General features: G+C 36.7%; 1 protein-coding gene across 8 annotated transcripts in view; it reads right to left on the bottom strand.

Moving 5' to 3' along the window:
* EPS8 (epidermal growth factor receptor pathway substrate 8) overlaps nucleotides 1-18,616 on the bottom strand; it is a 180,867-nt gene that overhangs the window by 11,592 nt on the left and 150,659 nt on the right. For 7 of the 8 annotated variants that reach the window (XM_059185963.1, XM_059185962.1, XM_059185965.1 and 4 more), the window contains 4 exons: nucleotides 18,392-18,575; nucleotides 13,430-13,560; nucleotides 9,878-9,986; nucleotides 8,860-9,003 (listed from right to left, as the gene is read on the bottom strand). In XM_059185963.1, coding sequence (XP_059041946.1) covers nucleotides 8,860-9,003; nucleotides 9,878-9,986; nucleotides 13,430-13,560; nucleotides 18,392-18,575 — 568 coding nt within the window. The remainder of the gene's footprint in view (nucleotides 1-8,859; nucleotides 9,004-9,877; nucleotides 9,987-13,429; nucleotides 13,561-18,391; nucleotides 18,576-18,616) is intronic. The other variant, XM_059185959.1, reaches the window with a different exon arrangement.

Below are 18,616 nucleotides of genomic sequence, written 5' to 3'. Positions count from 1 at the left end.
CAAAAGATATATCAATAGCAAATAGTAGTATTAGTAATAGTAATAAATGTAAAAAAAGTAAAATCTGAACTTGGAATCACATAAGACCAGGGTAGGTCAAAAGATTATGATTATTTTATAATTTCCATCAATATTAACCTCTAATTACACTGGAAGTTTAAATGTCAATAACATAAAGCATTACTTACTCCTTAGTTTTAAAGTATGCTAGATTAAGTAATGTTTAATTATGCTGCTTCCATGTAGTTTGTTAAGAAAAAGGATAATAGCAGATAAAAGGACTATGTTTTAATATAAATAAGTAATTTTTAAATGCTATTAATTTTTTTAAGTCATAACACTTTCTGAAAGGTGAATGTGTCAAAATACACAATAACTTTCAGAAATTTCTAAATTACAATTGTTAGGGTATTAGAAAACTGTATCTTTGTGTATTCCCTATTAAACTCCACAGAAGAGTTAAAACTTTAAACAAAATAATTTTAAGTGATAGATTATTGCATTGTAACAAGTTCCAAATTCCCAAAAGGCAGCTTTTGGTTATTTTTTGGTTTGGGTGTTTTTTAGTAGAATCAAATATACAGAACAATGACTTATAATTTAGGTGAAATTTAGATACAGCACTAGCACAATTTTAGTTATGCTAATATTCAAAATTAACAGGCCTTTTGGTAATCTGGTCCTTTGGTTAGAACAGTATTTACTTCTAATTCCTAAATTGGCCCAAATATAAGGTAACACTGATTTTAGAAGATGCCTCCCCAATTTCCACAGAGATGAAAAATATAAAAATACATAACACACACACCATTTTAAAATCAAATCATTAATCAAAAACAGAACAAATAAAAACAACCCAAAATCACACCATCACTGTAGCTGTCTTCACAGCAAATGAGTAACACCTGTGGAAACCGGTATGGGAAGAAATCCTGGTTCTTCTCTGCTGTTTCTTTAAAAACTACCACTCGCCAGCCAGTGGGTGAAGAAAGTCGGAAAGGTATGAAGCAGGCCCGAGGAGAAGTGAAAGGAGGGTTTGTAATGATGTTAGATATTGAAGAGAGGACAGGAGGGGGAAGTGAAGAGGCAGGGAAGTAACAGAGGGTAAGATTCCTAGTGCTCTCCAGGAAGTTAGATGGGCTAGAAACAGAGACTACTGACCCACTCAGCACTGGAGGCCTACAAACACTCCTAATATATTCAATAATAGACTTTTATTATTATTACTTCCCATAAAACAACTTTCCTATATTTGGGCCAATAAGATATGTAAAAACAACCAAAGTACAGCAAAGATCACCAAAATATCATACTTAGCACACACCAAAGTCATCTGATTAATGTATATGCAATGTTCCCTTGACAAGAATATCCTTTGCATATGTAATTTCATAAAAGGTTAGTGAATTCTCACATTAGGATCTCAAAAGTGTCCATTTAAGTTATTGTTTTTAGAGCTTAAACAAACCAACAATGCCAGCAGCTCCACACTCCATGATAGGATGCCAATTTTCCTGCATTCGTAAAAACAAGAGCTGCTAGTGTTCTGCCATCCATCAATACAACTGTGCAAAATGGGGTATGTGCTGTGTGTGACTGTCACCACTGAGCCTCGAGACAGGCTCACCAAATCTTGTGCCTCATTCCTCTGGCATTGCTATATCATGCAATTTTAGCTGTGTAACCTAAGAGAACAAGAGGCTTAAAACACACATATTTGATTAAAGAGAAGCCATATGAAAACTTGTCACGAATTTACTTGCATATTTTCCCCTTTTCTTGGTCCTTTCTTCCTACCTCATGTTTCCAACCCATGGAATGAAAGGGGGAGGCAAGTGTTTCCTCAAATCATTAGAACCTGCCCCGAAACAGCAACCAAGGCTTTTCTGTGGAAACCGATTCCTCATTCTTGGCACGGAGGAAGTGGAAGGTCAGTGTGGACTCCTGAAATCACTTTTCTGTGTCCCTCCCAGTCCTCCACTCCCCTTCGCCTACCACCCCGTTACTGCTCCCCCCTTCATTATTTGTCTCTTGGTTATTTTTGGTTGGAGGTAGATCCAAATCGATGGCTCCTCAATACATGGGAAGTCTTGGAGAGCAGAACTACACCCTGAACTTTCTTCTCCTGAACCGAGTGCTGAAGCTCTACATCCTGACCCCCCAAAATCCTGACTGAACTATTCCTGGTTTGCCCAGGACTTTCTAACTATTACACTGAAAATCCCACATCCTTAAAAGCCCTCAGCTGTAAGCAAACTGGCATGACTGGTCATCTTCTGTACAGGGGACCAACTTCTGTACAGGGACTGTCACCCTTTGAACTCTTGCCTTTTATTTCCCAGAAATATATTTAAAGTTCTGTTTAAAACAAAATCTCTTTCTCTTTGTCTTCTGTTTCTCTGAAAGGAGTCAGAATTACTAGACCCCATGGCAAAAGTACGTTCTTACTGATAATTAAGGTAGAATGAGTCACTTTTCTTTAGCCACTAAAGCTGAAATTCTCTAGGCTTAAAGAAAGTTATTCAGAGATAAGCTCTTGATTCATGCAAGATACTGCTTCAGAGGGGAAGTTATGCAAGCAAGCCCAACAAAGCCATTGAAATGGAACTGTTCTTAAAAATTTAACCTAACATTTTTCCTTTAAATTTGGTTTCTTTGGAACTCTGCAGTGTGGGGGGGGGGGCACAGCTGGAACATTTGGAGGGTGTTAAGTCCAGAAATTGAATCCAAAATATGATATTAAAAAGAAGTGCCATGAGGGAACAAATGTGGGTTACCTCTGACAGCTCGCCAAGTAATTGCTATTAGGAAAATGGAGCAAATCACATCAAATGAGAAAATTAACACAGGAGATGGAACTAAAATAATATCAATTACAGTTCACATCAGATATCAGAACATATGAGCCAATTAGTTTTTGACAGTAAAATTACCTGCCCGCAAATCAACCAGTGAAGATGCTTGTAAATATATAATTAATTTCCATCATTCTTATCTAGCCGTGGAAACTAATTACATAGAATCATGCTACAGTATAAACACTATAGTGTATTTCAGTAACTATTTGTATATTAGAGTATTTTTAAAATATTAAGATGGGTTCATCTTACTCTTACAACTTATAAAGAATACAATTAAAGCCGATTAAATATAAGGCTAATTCCTCTTTAAAAGCTGACTTTACAAAAGGAAATATACATCAAGGTGTGTTTTAGTGAGCTTTAGGTTTAAGCTTGTAAGTGGTATAAATAAAATTTTATAATTTTGTACATGTGCATGTTGGTCAGGCATTACTATATACAAATAGTAACCATATAGGGTCATCTACATAACATGTACAGAGCTAAAGAGAGACAGCACGCAAGAGACAGGGAGAAGACTATTCCAATTGTTACAAGAAATACTTGGGAAAATGTCAACACGTAAGGCAGAGGAAGAGTAAGCATCCTTATCTAAAAACCGTGCCTCTAATTAATAGATGAATAGAATGTTCTGACATTAATTTTTAAAAACACATTTTTGGGGGGTTAAAAAAAAACCCTTTTTACTATGAAAAATTTTAAAAATATACTAATATAAAACATATAGTACATCATATAGTATAGTACACCATATATTGTGATGAATACTCATTGCCAACATTTTGTCAATCTGTTTTTATCTATCCCCCTCCTTTTCTTTTACTGCTAGGCTATTTTAAAGAAAATATTTGAGGGGCAACTGGGTGGCTCAGTCACCAAGCATCTGCCTTCGGCTCAGGTCCTGATCCCAGGGTCCAGAGACGAAGCCCCGCATCAGGCTCCTAGCTTGGCGGGAAGCCTGCTTCTCCTCTTCCACTCCCCCCACTCATATTCCCTCTCTTACTGTGTCTCTCTCTGTCAAATTAAAAACAGAATCTTTGACATCAATTAATTTCAGTTGTATGTATTTTGGTATGGATCACTGAGAAGGTAATATTTTTACATGACCTACTTTTTAAAAAACACATTTTAAAGAACTGAATGAATATTATCAGGAAATTGGTCTGCTGGAATGAACCCATATGGAAACATCTTTAGTAAAATGGTCCCTGTCTGTCCAGCTGTATCTGAATTTCCAGACTGAGCTTGAGAAACAGAGCAATCATAACATGGGGTGAAGTTAGTGCCGCTAGTGGTTTAAAAGTCACCCACAGAAAATATTTCCATTTCTAATTTAGGGCTACTTAAACATGGATAGAGAAAAATACCGAAGGTTTATATCTAGACTGGATTGTGGAGATCATGAAAGTTGTTGACCCCCTCCACGTCACAGCTGAGCAAACCGGAGCCCAGAAAAATAAAATGTTTTCTTTAAGGCCACACAGCTCACCAGTGACAGAACCCAGGATCAGAATCCTGGACTATCAATACCTAGATTGGGGCTTTTTTCCATATTATCACAGTATCTCTTGCTAGGAAACAGAGAAGACAAGAAGCTTTCTGTTCAATTCACAGGACCATAATGACCAGATAATCATAATTATTTGCCCCTTTGTAGAGTAAGAGTATTTATAATAATAATAAGCATGTAGACTTAATAATAATAATAATAAATGAAAGACTTCTTTAGTCCAGGCGTTGAGTACACCAGCAATAATAGCAGGGAGGGGTTAGTTTCTGCTTCCCTACAGCTGAGAACCTACATGGGCAAAAAGGTAACTCTAGCAGCTCAACAGTCACAGTGCCAGAGGTCTGGGAATCAAGTCAAAAGAATTATCAGGAAACTTTACGTGGCAACTAGACTCCACATGGGGAGAAAGCACCCTGGATATCGATCTGTTGCCCAGCTAAAATACAACAAAGTCCTAGAATGCTCTACAACAAAAATGTTACCAACAGGTATGTCATTTATCTCCATTTCTCCAAAATCTCTCATAAGCACCTACTTCCTTTTCCCTGTTCACTAAACATTCACTAAAGATTCACTAAATCTTTTTAATGTACCATATCTTTCATAAATTCTTCATTACCTCCCTCCTTTTCATTTTTAAAATTTTGTGGAACCCATGGGGGAAACACATTTGGTGGGAATGGCAGTCTTTACAGAGCTGTTAAAAATCACTCCAAATGTGAGGATATTAAATAACCTAGACGCTCGGGGACTTCAGGTGGCAATTCAACACCTACTGGCTTCTATTGCCAGGTACTAGCATCCCTGCTATCAGAAGAGAATCTCCAACCCAAAGTGTGTGAACAAAGGCAAGTGCTGCCCTTGTGGCCCCCAACCCCCACCCCGGGGGACAGCCATGAGTCTTCACAGGACACACGAGGGTATAAAAAAGGAAGAGTCACAACTGTGCATTTCCACCAAGTTGGTGACTTGTCAATGCTACATGGAACAATTTACAGGTAATTCCCTTATTCCCACCACTCACAAAATGTCTAGTTTCTAAGTAAACTCTGTCACTTGGATTATTTTCCTAAATGATGAAAAAAAAAAAAGGGAAGAATTGATGAAATCCAAGGAATTGATGGGTAAGGCAGAAATCCCATTCTGAGGATGGTAACTATCAGATTAACTTTTATAACAGTACAATGTATGGTAAAACTATTTGGAGAAAATGTCCCTGAAGCATTCATGTAGTGAGAACCATATGTATATACAAAATGAGAAAATAATCTTTTCTAAGCCTGATTCCCCACGGGCTCTGAATCCAGAGTTGTAGGTCCCAATCCTGGCTTCACGCAGCTGTGTAACTGTGGGTGACTTACTTTTCCATACCTCGGTTTCTTCATACATAAAATGTACCTAACTTCATTAGATTTGTGGTGGGAATTCAATGAATGAGTATTTGTGAAGTCCTTAAACAATGCCTAGCCCACAGCATGAACACTGGCCCCTGGCATGCTCTGCTTTGGAGGTAATACTATTACCTCCAGTAACGAAGCAATTAACCACTACGTATCTTTCTGCAGCCCAGTCCAGGGATCTAAAATGTTTTTGCAAGAAGTAGTTTCTTTAAATTCCTTCCAAATTTGATCTCAATGAATAGAAGATACCAGGGGAAAAGTATGTCATCCATTTCTAAGGAGAGGGTCACTGCTCGTCATACTCCAAGCACAAAGGAGCAAAGCTGTGACAGACGGGTTGGAGGTTCTGATTCCAGACAGTAAGCTTTTATGGAAGATCTGCTCAGTGCTAGGCTTTCTGTCTTCCTTTTCATCAAATGCAAGATCTTGGTGCTCAATAAATATTTGGGAGGTGAATGAACAAAAAGATGAGTAAGACACAGAATTGCTTTTGGTTTGTTTATAATCCAGTGGAGTTCTCAAAGGCTAGGGAGTTAGATCACTGGAATCAACATAGATAATGTGGGACCTTTATTATCATTTTGAAATAAGCCACGGAGTTTTTCTTTAGATACTGTAGATGAAGGTAACAGATTGGCATATATTTCCAAGGATGTCCTTCTTTTCCAGCTTACTTTATCTAGTCATTGTGTGCTTGTTACAAATGCTTTGAAAAACAGGAATTCTTTTAGAGTAGGATTTATGCCAGATAGCAGATTGTCAAACCTACTTATTAAAATTTTACAAGATTTTGGTGGTTTTGTTGGGCTCAGCCCAAAGTTTTCAGGAGCTGTTAAAAAATAAACTGTTTTTAATAAAACCTTTAAAAGTAGGGCTCTTAACCTAAACACACACATACACACACAGCTTCTATAATGTTTCCACATGCATTTCACTGTACTCAGAGTTGCATCCAGAAATTTTTAGAAGACGTCAAATAGTTTTGAAAAGTTTAAAAGGAAACAGCCCAAACAGGCAATATCCACACATTTCTATTTACATAAAGTAGCAAAACAAACTCCTGAAACTTGTGAGCACTTAAAAAATTTCTTGGTTGTGCCAAGGTTGATGAAAATATAAGATGAGGCTCTGTTCAAGGAAAGAAGGATAGAGTTCATGTTCTTAGAAAGTACTCTTCTTACCTTGGATGTGTATTAATAGTTTTGCTTCTGTTTTAAACAGAAGCAATCATTAAATAGAAATGTCAAATGATGGCTCAGGCCAAGGGTCAGAATTGAAGATAAAGATAAGACTGTACATAAATAGATGAAGGAGAAGAGGTTAAATTCACTAGGAAATCTCGGATGGGAAAAAATACTTCTAATTGATATTATTTGCAAGTTTTAGGTCTGTATTGGATTTGCTTATTCTTAGCAACTATGTGCACACACACACACACATACACCAAACTTGAATAACTGTTTTTAACTCTAAAATATAAATCTTGGCTCCTGCTCATAGAGAGGCATCTAGCGATAGCCTCTCTGAACAGTGTTTCTTATTGCTTCTCACAAGTTAATTGCTAAAAATATTCCATATATATACTCTATACCATTTTAGGCATATATTTCAAGCATATACTCTTTAATATTGTTGAAGGCATTTGGTCTAAATCTCTACAGTAAAGAATGTAAACAACATCATTTATAAACCAGGCAGGAGCCTATGTCATGTCAGGTAACCACATCTCAAAATCAGAAAAGAAGTTAGGAAACAAAAAGGTATTCAGACTGAGTTAGAAAATTCACTTCAAAAATCCACAGGGAATGGAGTGGACCATACCTTGAATAACTCAAACTCCTTCTTTGGCATCAACAGCTAATGACAAATGATGAACATAAATTAAGTACATTATACATCCGCACATCCGACCAAATAAAACAAGCAAACAGAATTCCCACTGCCATCACTGTAAGGTATCAAGATACATAAATTGTACATAAATTTATTTTAAAATTTGCTTGACTCTTGGATTCTAATAAGGCTGAGGGTCACTCCAGGTAAGTAGAGGACTGGTACTCCACTTGAATGCTATGAGAAGCTAAAAGTAACTATAATGAATGGTCATGGCAGTAGGAGTATGATCACAAGTCTAGGTTTGGTCAATCTGTATCTTACTAAGCGTAGACCTCGCACGAAAATGAACTATTTCACTGAATATTTATTCTATGTTGCTTCTACTCATACTTATGACATTATTATGGGGTCATTTGTGGTCTTTTGCTCAAGATTCTGAAAATTAAAATTTTCCTGGGGGCACAGTAGAGAAGCCACCACAGGTTCAAAGCTATACATGAGATGTTCCCTCCATTCTGCCTCTGCTAGCAGACCCAACTCTAGAGATCCTGTCATAGGTTAAAAATCCCAAGGGTTTAATAGTGAGTGAGTTCAGATATCAGGGTGAATGGGATAACCAGGGTCACCAAAGTCCTGAAACTGTGGCATATCACTCAAAACTTATTTATGATCAAAGAGAGACAACCTGCTACCCTATATCTTAAGTATATTTTAATCATAAAATCAAGACGGGAAAAATATTACAGTTCAAAGGAATACTCATGTGCTAGTGTAAGGTGAGAAGGGTGAAAGTTCAAGGTTAGTCAGGGATGGAACACTTAAGAGAATGAGGGCAAAGGATGGTGAAGATGAGTTGCTGGACACTCCAGCCACTGTCACAGCGCCACCCTCTATCAAGAGGAAGCCACTGGATAGGAAGGCTCTGGGCAAGAGTGAAGAGGCAGAAATACTACTTATCCACATATCAGAAGCATTGTAGGATGGGGGAAAAATAGCATTAAGAGAAGCAACATTTACTGGTAAACATTTTGAGCAACTTTCTGAAGAAATACATCAGAAAAAACATATATATAATTCTTCCCTATATCTGTAACCATTGCCCCTCAATTACCCTAGGAAAAAAAATCTATACAAATTGTACAACAAATTAAATCTCAAAATAATTAATACACAAAAGGTATTTAAACCCCATGGAAAAGTGATGAATTTGAAAGTTTAAAAAAATTAAATTTTGCCAAAATGTCATAAATACCTGTATGGTATGCGTGTAAGGTGGATCAGCACGCCCTAATCCTGATTCTGGAGGTCTCACAATATCCAAAATGTTATTTGGCACAAATCCAGAGTCTCCACTTGCATTTCGAACTTTCCACCACTGCTTTCTATCATCAAGGATCTGTCATCACGCAAAAAGATAGAGACATCATTCCATACCAAAACCAATCTATGAAAGAAATTCAATTTTTATTCCTTAGAACAAGAAGCTCTTTTCACTTATAATAAACTGGCTTACTATCAACATATTGTGGGTTGAATGATTCCCAGGAGTTACACTAATAATTATAATCACTAGTATAGGACAGGCATGGAACCACCACTATCATGAATATACCTGAGGTTCTCATTACCTGCCAAGAATTTTTAACTACTGGCATTATTGGAAGTACTTATAGATGATGAAGATGACTTGCTTGGAGAGGCCTATATCCTTTGAATAGGAAGGAACAGTATGAAAACCATTATTTTTCACAAAAACTATGTGACTATCTGACATTATTTACCACAGAAGAGGAACTCTCCATTATGACCTAAGAAAGAGGTTTGGAAGTCATAGTAAATTACTCCCAGGATCATTAGCTTACTCACTGATGGGTATATTTGTGCAAGGGTACTAGGACAGGAATAAAAAACTGTGTTCTTATTAAAATATTATGATGCATCTATATAACTAGCATCGGTTACAAAATGCATAAAGCCTAGAAGAAGAAAGAGGACAAAGTAAGCCAAGAAATCCAACCTCTGTCCTCCACATCCCCATCTCTGTCCTCCACCCCCTCCCCCAGAAAAACCCAATGAACAGAAAATAAGAAAAAGCAGCTCCCCCTCCTAGTTAGATATAGGCATCTATAATATACCTATATCCTTGATAAAATAACACTGTTTTAAGAATAATTTCTTGATCTCGTCATTTCTTTGAGGAAGGTTTAGATATATACCACATACAATAAATCCATTTTATTAAGAGTACTAAAAAAGTACAATTCTATTACCTCTAAAATATCATCCTTTAGAACAGAGAGCTCACTGTTGTTCCTTGCCACAAAGTCATACTTGGATTTGGCATATTTCTTGGGTTGTGCTTTGAGTGGTTCATAATTTCTATAAAAAGAAAGAGAAAATATCATTCAGCTAGCTCTTCCTATAGGCTGAAAACAGAAGTAAAACATCAGGGCAAGCTAATTCCTACCAGAAAACATCCTGACAAATTATTTCAATAGCAGTTTAGTTGATCACATTACATAGAATATGAGAACTAAGTAAAAAAAAAACACAAAACAAAACTTTGAAGTCCGTCTATTAAAATGAGCAAACTATGCCTACAGCAAAAATAAATAATGCAAAATCACAAGGTTAGTGGGTACTAAGGCGAATCTAGAATGCAAATCTATGAATTCTTTGTCCATTAAATATACTGGGGTATTGCTTTGTTAATTAGCATCTCTACCATGGAAGAACTAGAACAAAGATCAATGTTAGCATTTTTTATAAAATTAAAGGAGACGGAACATAATTTCCATAGTGGTAATTTAAATTATATGTTGATTTCAGTAATTCAAGCAATGTCTTCAATTAATATTAAAAATTATGACTAAGTGTCAATTTTTAGGAAAGCTTTGTCCAGTTCCTAAATTGCAAGGGAAGGTATAGATTAAGTACAAGACTAAAAACACATTCTAGTTAATTAATTAATTCCTTACAAACTTATTTTAATAGTAAGAACAGGTTCAAGAGTCGTATGTTTTTTTAAAAAAGAAAACTTCCTTAAAGAACTACATAGTTCCTTCAATCATTAAATGACCATAAATAGATTTAACATAATTTAATAAATACTTCTATACATAATACAATAAAACTTGGCTATTATAATAGTTTATTCATTTCAATAATCAAATAACTGTTTTTTTTAAATTAATTTTACTCCCTGTTCTCCTTCACTTATCTTTCCAAATTTCCTTACTCATTTCTACAAGATAAAGAGCAGAAAGGAACTAAATATGTTTGTTCATCGTTCCGTCAAGTGGCCTACCAGGGTCCTCTGGAATCACCGCATGGTCAGCATTATAATTGTGGACACAATGTATCCTGTGGTCACAGGTAATCTGCAACCTCTTAGCAACTCCCAAAGAGTTAAGGTACAATGAAAAAGATGGCCCCTATGCTATGCTACCAATTGGCCATTTTTGATTTATTAAAAAAATAATTAAAAGCGGGACGCCTGGGTGGCTCAGTTGGTTAAGCAGCTGCCTTCGGCTCAGGTCATGATCCCAGCATCCTGGGATGGAGTCCCACATCGGGCTCCTTGCTCCACAGGGAGCCTGCTTCTCCCTCTGACTCTGCCTTCCACTCTGTCTGCCTGTGCTCGCTCTTGCTCGCTCTCTCTCTGACAAATAAATAAATAAAATCTTTAAAAAAAAAATAGTAAAAAGGGAGAAAAGTAACATTATAGCCAAATAATTATTGTATAATAATAATAACTTAAAAACTGTTCCATGGGCTTTCCACCCCTATTCCCTAGTTTATATGTTTACATTCTACTTAGATTTCATTTGGGGGAAAAAAAATTCAACTACTTCAAAAGTCAGAAAAGCAGTAATTTCAGTTTCCTATCTCTCTTCCCTCAAGTTCTGCCCTTCCATGATCTAGAAAACAATCACTGTTAATAATAGAGTTGAATAATCTAGAAAACAATCACTGTTAATAATAGAGTTGAGTACACTGTAAAAGGGTAGAGTAACTCGCTGCCACTGTGTAACTGAACCAGCCAGTTAAAAAGAAAATTTTGCTGTAGTTCTTGAAATCTTTGTGATCCTGAGTGTCTCAGAGGTGACTGCACTTTGTAAATTACTTTAGAATGTACAAATCTTCATGGTTCAGTTTCTCGTCCTCTACAGATTAAATGTAGCTATGATATGGACCACAGTAATCCATCTGAAAATCCTATTTTGGAATTTTTCAGATATATGAAATTTCTTAAGAGATCTATACTATATCAAAACATATGGTTTTGAAGTAATAAATATGCACTTGAGCCTGGTGGTGGGTCTTAAGGAGCACAGATTGCATGGAGCACCAGGTGTGGTGCATAAACAATGAATTTTGGAACACTGAAAAAATAAAATAAAATAAAATACTTTTAAAATGACTTGATAGAGAGCAGACGTGGAGTTGGCAATGATCAGAGACATCTCTAAAATGGAAACTGCTTTTGGATAGCAGTAAACTATAATCCCTAGGTGGTGAGGGCTCTATATTCAATAGGCAGTTTACCTAATGGCATGGTAAGTTTCACAGAAGAGTGACTATACTTTATGTTGCATTTACTGCCTTTCAGGCATGTAACAGAATTTAGGGTAATAAAAATAATTATAAAAGCAAATTTCAAAAAAGGAAAAAGAAAATATTAGGATGAGTAATAGGTTAGTCAAAAAGAATGTCAATGAAATAATTTTCAAACTTCTGAAAATAATGTTCATGTGTTATTTGCTAGAAATTGAATCCACAATTAAAACTTATTTCGTATGTTCTATTTTCAAAATGTATTATTCATTGCTAATACTCATTGCTGACTTTATACTCAATATAACATGTTACAGGTGTCCTTAGAGTAATATCTGTGTAATTTCCACACCAGTTATTTAATATTACCTATTATCATTCCTAACAAAAATCACACATTTTAGATCCCATCTTCTTTAGATTCTATTAAGAAAAAAGAATAATGAGAAGAAGGAAAGGGACTGTAACACTAATAGTGAGTGAGGCTTTGAGGTAGGAAGGTAGCTGGGCAAATTCTCTATCCTACTTCATCTAAATGACCATTCTCCTGCATGTTTTTCACTTCCTTTTCTTTCCTTTTTGTAGAGGGGTTGGTCAATCTCATTTGCACAGGTTGGAAAACAAGACGGAAGAGGTAAACCTACTCCAAAGTGCCTTTATTTCTCCCCCATCTCCAATCTCCATCTCTGCCCACACTGAATTTTTTTCAAGAGTGAAACTACGGGAAAATAAATGAAATATAAAACTGGAAAGTGAAAATACAATATAATAAGATGAAATAGCAAGAATGGCAAATAAAGCACTGAGTCCTTCTAAATATTTAGTTTATACTTAGAAACAGCTCTATCTACAGGAAGGTTTGTTTTTGTTGGGGGAAGAGAAAGATGGAAATCATTTCCTTTAAAAGTTACAGAGCTAGAAGGATCCTTAGAGACCATCTGGTATAAACTAATGGGGAGTTTCAAAACAATTCTTCTTTCTTCTTAATTCACAGATTTTGTCAGAGCATCTTTTTAAAAAGGGGAAGACATCCAAAGGCACTACACTAAATTAGAGTTATAGGCTGGAGGTTTTCCACTAAGAATTATAGACTAGAGGCTGTGTTTATCAAAGCCGATTCTATAAAGGAACAACTGAAACTTCATTAAACAATTAACAGATGGAAAGTTTAAAGAAGTTGTGAACAATGCGGCCGCTGGGACCTCTATTTGCACTAAATGAGAGACAGGTATCTGTCTCTTCAAGTGGTGCCCATGAAATGTTACCTATCTACGTGGCGATTAGGAGTTGGCTTAAAAGCCACAGCTGCTTCCCCTTGGTCCAGATGGGGCCCTCTTGTGTACATGTTATTGAACGCATAACCATCTGCTGGAGGATACTCTGACACACCGGACTGCTGAAAGACAAAGGAAAAGAGATTAAAGAGTCACTAAGACTATTGGAATGACAACTAATATTAGTCAACAAAATCCTCCACTACATTGTTATGTTTCTCATTTTTAAGTATTTGACCATTATTAACAAGTTATGAAATCCCCGGGGGTGATATACTTTTGTCAAAGACCTATTTATAATAGGAAAAGTCATTAGTATAAAAATTCTGAAAATAAGTGGGTATACAAACGATAAATTCTCTCCTCGGGAACTTTAGTAATAGATGGTTTTGGTAGTAGGTGGACTTTAACAGTTTACATAAAATAAAGCTGGTTTAAAAACAACAATAAAACTCTGCCCACTCGCTCTCTATGTTTAAGAAACAGACCCTTACCACTCTAGCAAAGTAAATAATATCACATGAAAATCATTTAAACTCTGTGTATTAAAATCACACTACAATCTCATTTTTTAAAGGTACACAGATACTTTTTTTTTTTTAACTTTAAAAAAAAATGGCAGCCACTATTACCAGATTTACTATTGAGGGAAATACAGAAAGACAGAAGAAAATACAGAAAGACAGAAACACACTGATCTTAACATTCAATACAGGATCAGACAATGCTGAAGTAATTCCTTTTTGTAGTTAACCTAATTTCAACATGAGCCCACTGGGAGCTACCAGGAGGGGGAACTGAGGTCTATGGGCCTCAGTGAGCACCATGGTTTCAAAGCTATGGGGAAAAAACAAAGAAACAAAGATTAAAAAAAAAAAATCATGTAAAGACGGTAGCCATTTCTTTATGTGAAATGAAGTATGGAGAAGGCACAACAGACCATGAAGTACTGGAAGTCCTTGGCTATTTAAATTGCTTGTGAACTCATTGGGGCAAAATATCTGAAACTGGAAATGTTTTAGAAAAGGCTTAGATACATGTTTACCATAGTTCATCCTAATGACAGAGTTGACAGGGGTATAGATGTGTTTAAACACAGATGTGTAGGTAAGTTTTCTCCAATGGGCTAGTGTGACTGTCAAAACACCCACACTATATTACTCCTTTAGAACAGGCTTAACACATAAATACAAAGAAACAATTTTCACCATTTAAATACCTTGGTTTAAGCCATCAACAAAATGAAAAAGCAACTATGGAATGGGAGAAAATATTTGCAAATCATGTATCTGATAAGGACTAAAAATCCAAAATATATAAAGAACTCATATAGCTCAAGAGAAAACAAACAAATAAACAAAAAACCCAATCCAGTCAAAAAATGGGCAGAGCAACTGAACAGCCACCTTTCCAGAGAAGACATACAAATGGACAATGGGTTCATGAAAAGGTGCTCAACATCACTAATCATCAAGGAACTGTAAATCAAAGTCACCATGAGATGTCACCTCACACCTGTTGGGATGGCTATCATCTAAAAGACAGGATAAAACAAGTGTGGGTGAGGATGTGCGGGGAAAAGGAAACGCATGTACACTGTCGGTAGGAATGTAAACTGGTGTAGGGCTATGGAAATCAGTCTGGAGGGAGATGCCTGGGGGACTCAGTCAGTTAAAGCAACCAACTCTTGATTTCAGCTCAGGTCACGATCTCCTCGTTGTGAGACCAAGCCCGTGTGCTCAGCAGGGAGTCTGCTTGGGATTCTCTCTTATTAAAAAAATAATAGGGGCGCCTGGGTGGCTCAGTGGGTTAATAAGCCTCTGCCTTCGGCTCAGGTCATGATCCCAGGGTCCTGGGATCGAGCCCCGCATCAGGCTCTCTGCTCAGCAGGGAGCCTGCTTCCTCCTCTCTCTCTCTGCCTGCCTCTCTGCCTACTTGTGATCTCTCTCTGTCAAATAAATAAATAAATAAATCTTTAAAAAAAAAAATAATAATAATAAATTTAAAAAAGAAAACAGTATGGAGGTTCCTCAAAAAATCAGAACTAGAACTACCATACTATTCCACAGACTCGCTAGTGGGTGTAATACTAAAGGAAATGAATTTAGGATCTTGAGGAGATATCTTCATCTCCATGTTCACTGCGGCTTTGTTCACAATATGGAAACAACCTAAGCGCCCGTCAACAGATGAATGGGTAAAGATACAGTATTAATATATAATGAAATATTATTCAGCTATGAGAAAGAACCAAATCATGTTATTTACAACAACACAGATGAACTTTGAAAGCATTCTGCTAGGTGAAATAAGCCAATCAGGAAAAGAAAAATACTGCATGGTATCACTTATATGTGAAATTTTAAAAAATGTTAAAAAGCTGAACTCATAGAAACAGAGTAGAAAAGCAGTTGCCAAGGGCTGGGGGAAATTGGGAGCAGTTGGTAAAAAGGTACAGACTTTTGGCTATAAATGAATAAGGTCTGAGGATCTAATGTGAAATGGTGAAGATAGCTGATAACACTATATTGTGCAATTACAATTTGCTAGCAGAACTTCAATGTGCTCACCAAAAGAAAAACAGATAAATATGTGAGGCAACAGATGTGTCAGAGCGCTAACTAACTAGATGGGTGGTGGTGGGGGGGATTCTTTCACAATGCCTTACAAATCACCAGATGAACACCTTAAATATCTCATGATTTTGTCAATTATACCTCAATAAAGCTGAAATTAAAAATGACAAATAAGTAGCTTAATTAATTCAGTTTCTCACTTCCCTAGTTGAGAGGAGAGGCCCTGGATGGTTAGCAATGTTTTATAGACGGGGGGAGTGCAAGAACCTGTCAGAATCACCCTCACCTTTGGCTAACTCTGAACAGAAGAGAATGTGGTCAGTCAGCATGAGATCACCAGGTCCTGAGAGTGACCGGAATTATTGCAAGGGAGGAGAGGAATGATGCCAAGTGACTAACTGTGATGACTACACGAGCTTGTTTAGGTCTGCTGCTCCTTCAGAGGAAGGAAAGAAGTTGAGTATTGCCACTAATGTTTGACACACCATGTCACCTATGTCTTTCGATTCTACACAAAACCACCAGATCCTGAATCATCCAGGTCTTATCCTGAGTGTATTTATTTTAGTAGCAATAAAGTATAATAAAGCTCCTCTGCTGGGGATGATTGCATTTTTTTAATGCATTTTAAATCACCATTAGTTGGTCTCTCTTCCAACAAATTCTTAAGGCATAAAAATCCCCCTAAAACAGCTAGCAGGCGCTTTTCATTTCATTTTTTGAAACCTCTGAATAAGTACTTAGGCCATAAAATGGAAAATAGTTTACAATAGGAAAGTGATAACTCATTTCTAGGAAAGATTCTCAATAATTCTTCCTTTAAGATTACTTCTTCGGTGAGGGTAGACAACTTCTACATTGGAAGCCCAGAACACGTTACTCACTCTTTAAATACGTAAGTTTTTGAAAAAGAATGTACGAAAGTGAATTTCTGAGGCAATACATTATTAAGTGAATGTATTTTCCCATTTAAGATATAGGACTGTAAGCTAGAAATTTCTGTGATTTCAAAATAGTTGGCTGTAACTATAGCAACAAGTGTGTCATAATTTCATGTTCAATTACACCTTTTTTTTCCTTTAGAAAAGCTGCCCTCTATGAGGAAAGGAAATCTACAGTGATGAGGTCTGAACTATAAAATCCACAGTGCTAAGGTCCAGAGAAGGACTGCCAACCAGTGCAAAGGCTGTGAGGTCATCTTCTTAATCACTTGGAAGAAACAGCAGTTAGAGACTCTACCCTTCGATGAGCCAGAGGAAAAAGCAATTATGTTAGAAAAAATATATACCTTCAAAGCAGTACATTTGTTTTATTTCTAAAGTTTCAAAATCTAACCAATCTTCTATAATATTATGGTTACAGTCCAAGGGACTGATTTTTAAAAATTTAACTTATGTGCTTTTCCTTAAAAGTGAAGATTTACTCTGGTTTGTTAATCATTCCTTCATATCATGTTTGCCTTATTACAAATACCCACAGCATGCTGAGAAAATTAAACTATGGAATTAAATAAAGGAAATGAGCCAGACTTCAAGGAGGATCTAGTCATCATTTACTATTTCTTCTCCAAACTAGACCTCATTCATCTAATTCCTTGGGTTCTGATCCTTCTACTTGGTTTCATTCGGCTTTAAGCAATGTTTGATTTTCTTTTCTGACAGGACAAGAAGAGTCACAGGAAAATCATTTTTAAGAAATGTGCAGAGAAAACTTACCTAATTTCAATGCCTCAATTTGCTCTCCATGTAGGTTATACTCTAAAGTTTACTAAAATACTTAAAAGGCACAATAAATTTTGTGATCTCCTCAGGGTGTGTTAGTGTTATAAATGATCATTTGAGCCTAGGGACTGAGTCCAGAAGAAACTCTGGCCTTCTAGAGCCAGAAAGAGGTTTCGGAATTTAGAACTAGGGGGAAGGAAGGAGGGAAAGAGGGAAGTCAGGAAGCAGGAAAGAAATGGGACATTTGGGAAAGAGCTGCTTGGGACAGGCTTCAGGGACCTAGGTTCAGGGAGCTGTATTAAGCATCTGACGATGGAGAGAAAAAACAGAAAGAACAAGCTTAGCACCAGTCAGGCAATTTTCTACAAGGGGAGAAAGCAGGCACTCAAAAATTGAGACGGGATCACCGGGCTCAGGGAACAGCAGCAGGTGGGTAGGGGTGAGAGCTAACAGGATTCTAAGGCTGGCATTAGGCTTCACAGGGAAACAAAACAACTGTCACAGCAATGACAGAGAAGTGAGAGGTAACCAATGGCAGCCAGACAGATTATTCATTAGTTCTAGAACAATCTTCAGATCAATGAGAACTCACAATCAGAATTACAAGAGAATGCACGTTATTACACGCTCTAAAAAAAGTGGTGCTAAAAAACTACCTCTGTGGATAATCTTTTCGTCTCCTGTTTGCGCTGATGTTCTGCTACATTTGCCACAGACTCGGCCAGCTGATAAAGATCTTGTTCCATTGGGGCTCCCATGAAGTTCAGCATGGGGGGCTCCCAACCATTGCGGAACCGTGGGACATATGGTGGAATGAACTGCTCTTTTGGCCACTCTGCTCTGTAGAGGAACATTAAGGCACAAAATTAAGAAATGTATCT

This window comes from Mustela lutreola, chromosome 8 (assembly GCF_030435805.1).
Source record: "Mustela lutreola isolate mMusLut2 chromosome 8, mMusLut2.pri, whole genome shotgun sequence".
In the NCBI taxonomy this organism is placed as follows: domain Eukaryota; kingdom Metazoa; phylum Chordata; class Mammalia; order Carnivora; family Mustelidae; genus Mustela; species Mustela lutreola.
The sequence above is the reverse complement of the archived record's forward strand: the minus strand, read 5'-3'. Positions and strand labels throughout refer to the sequence as shown.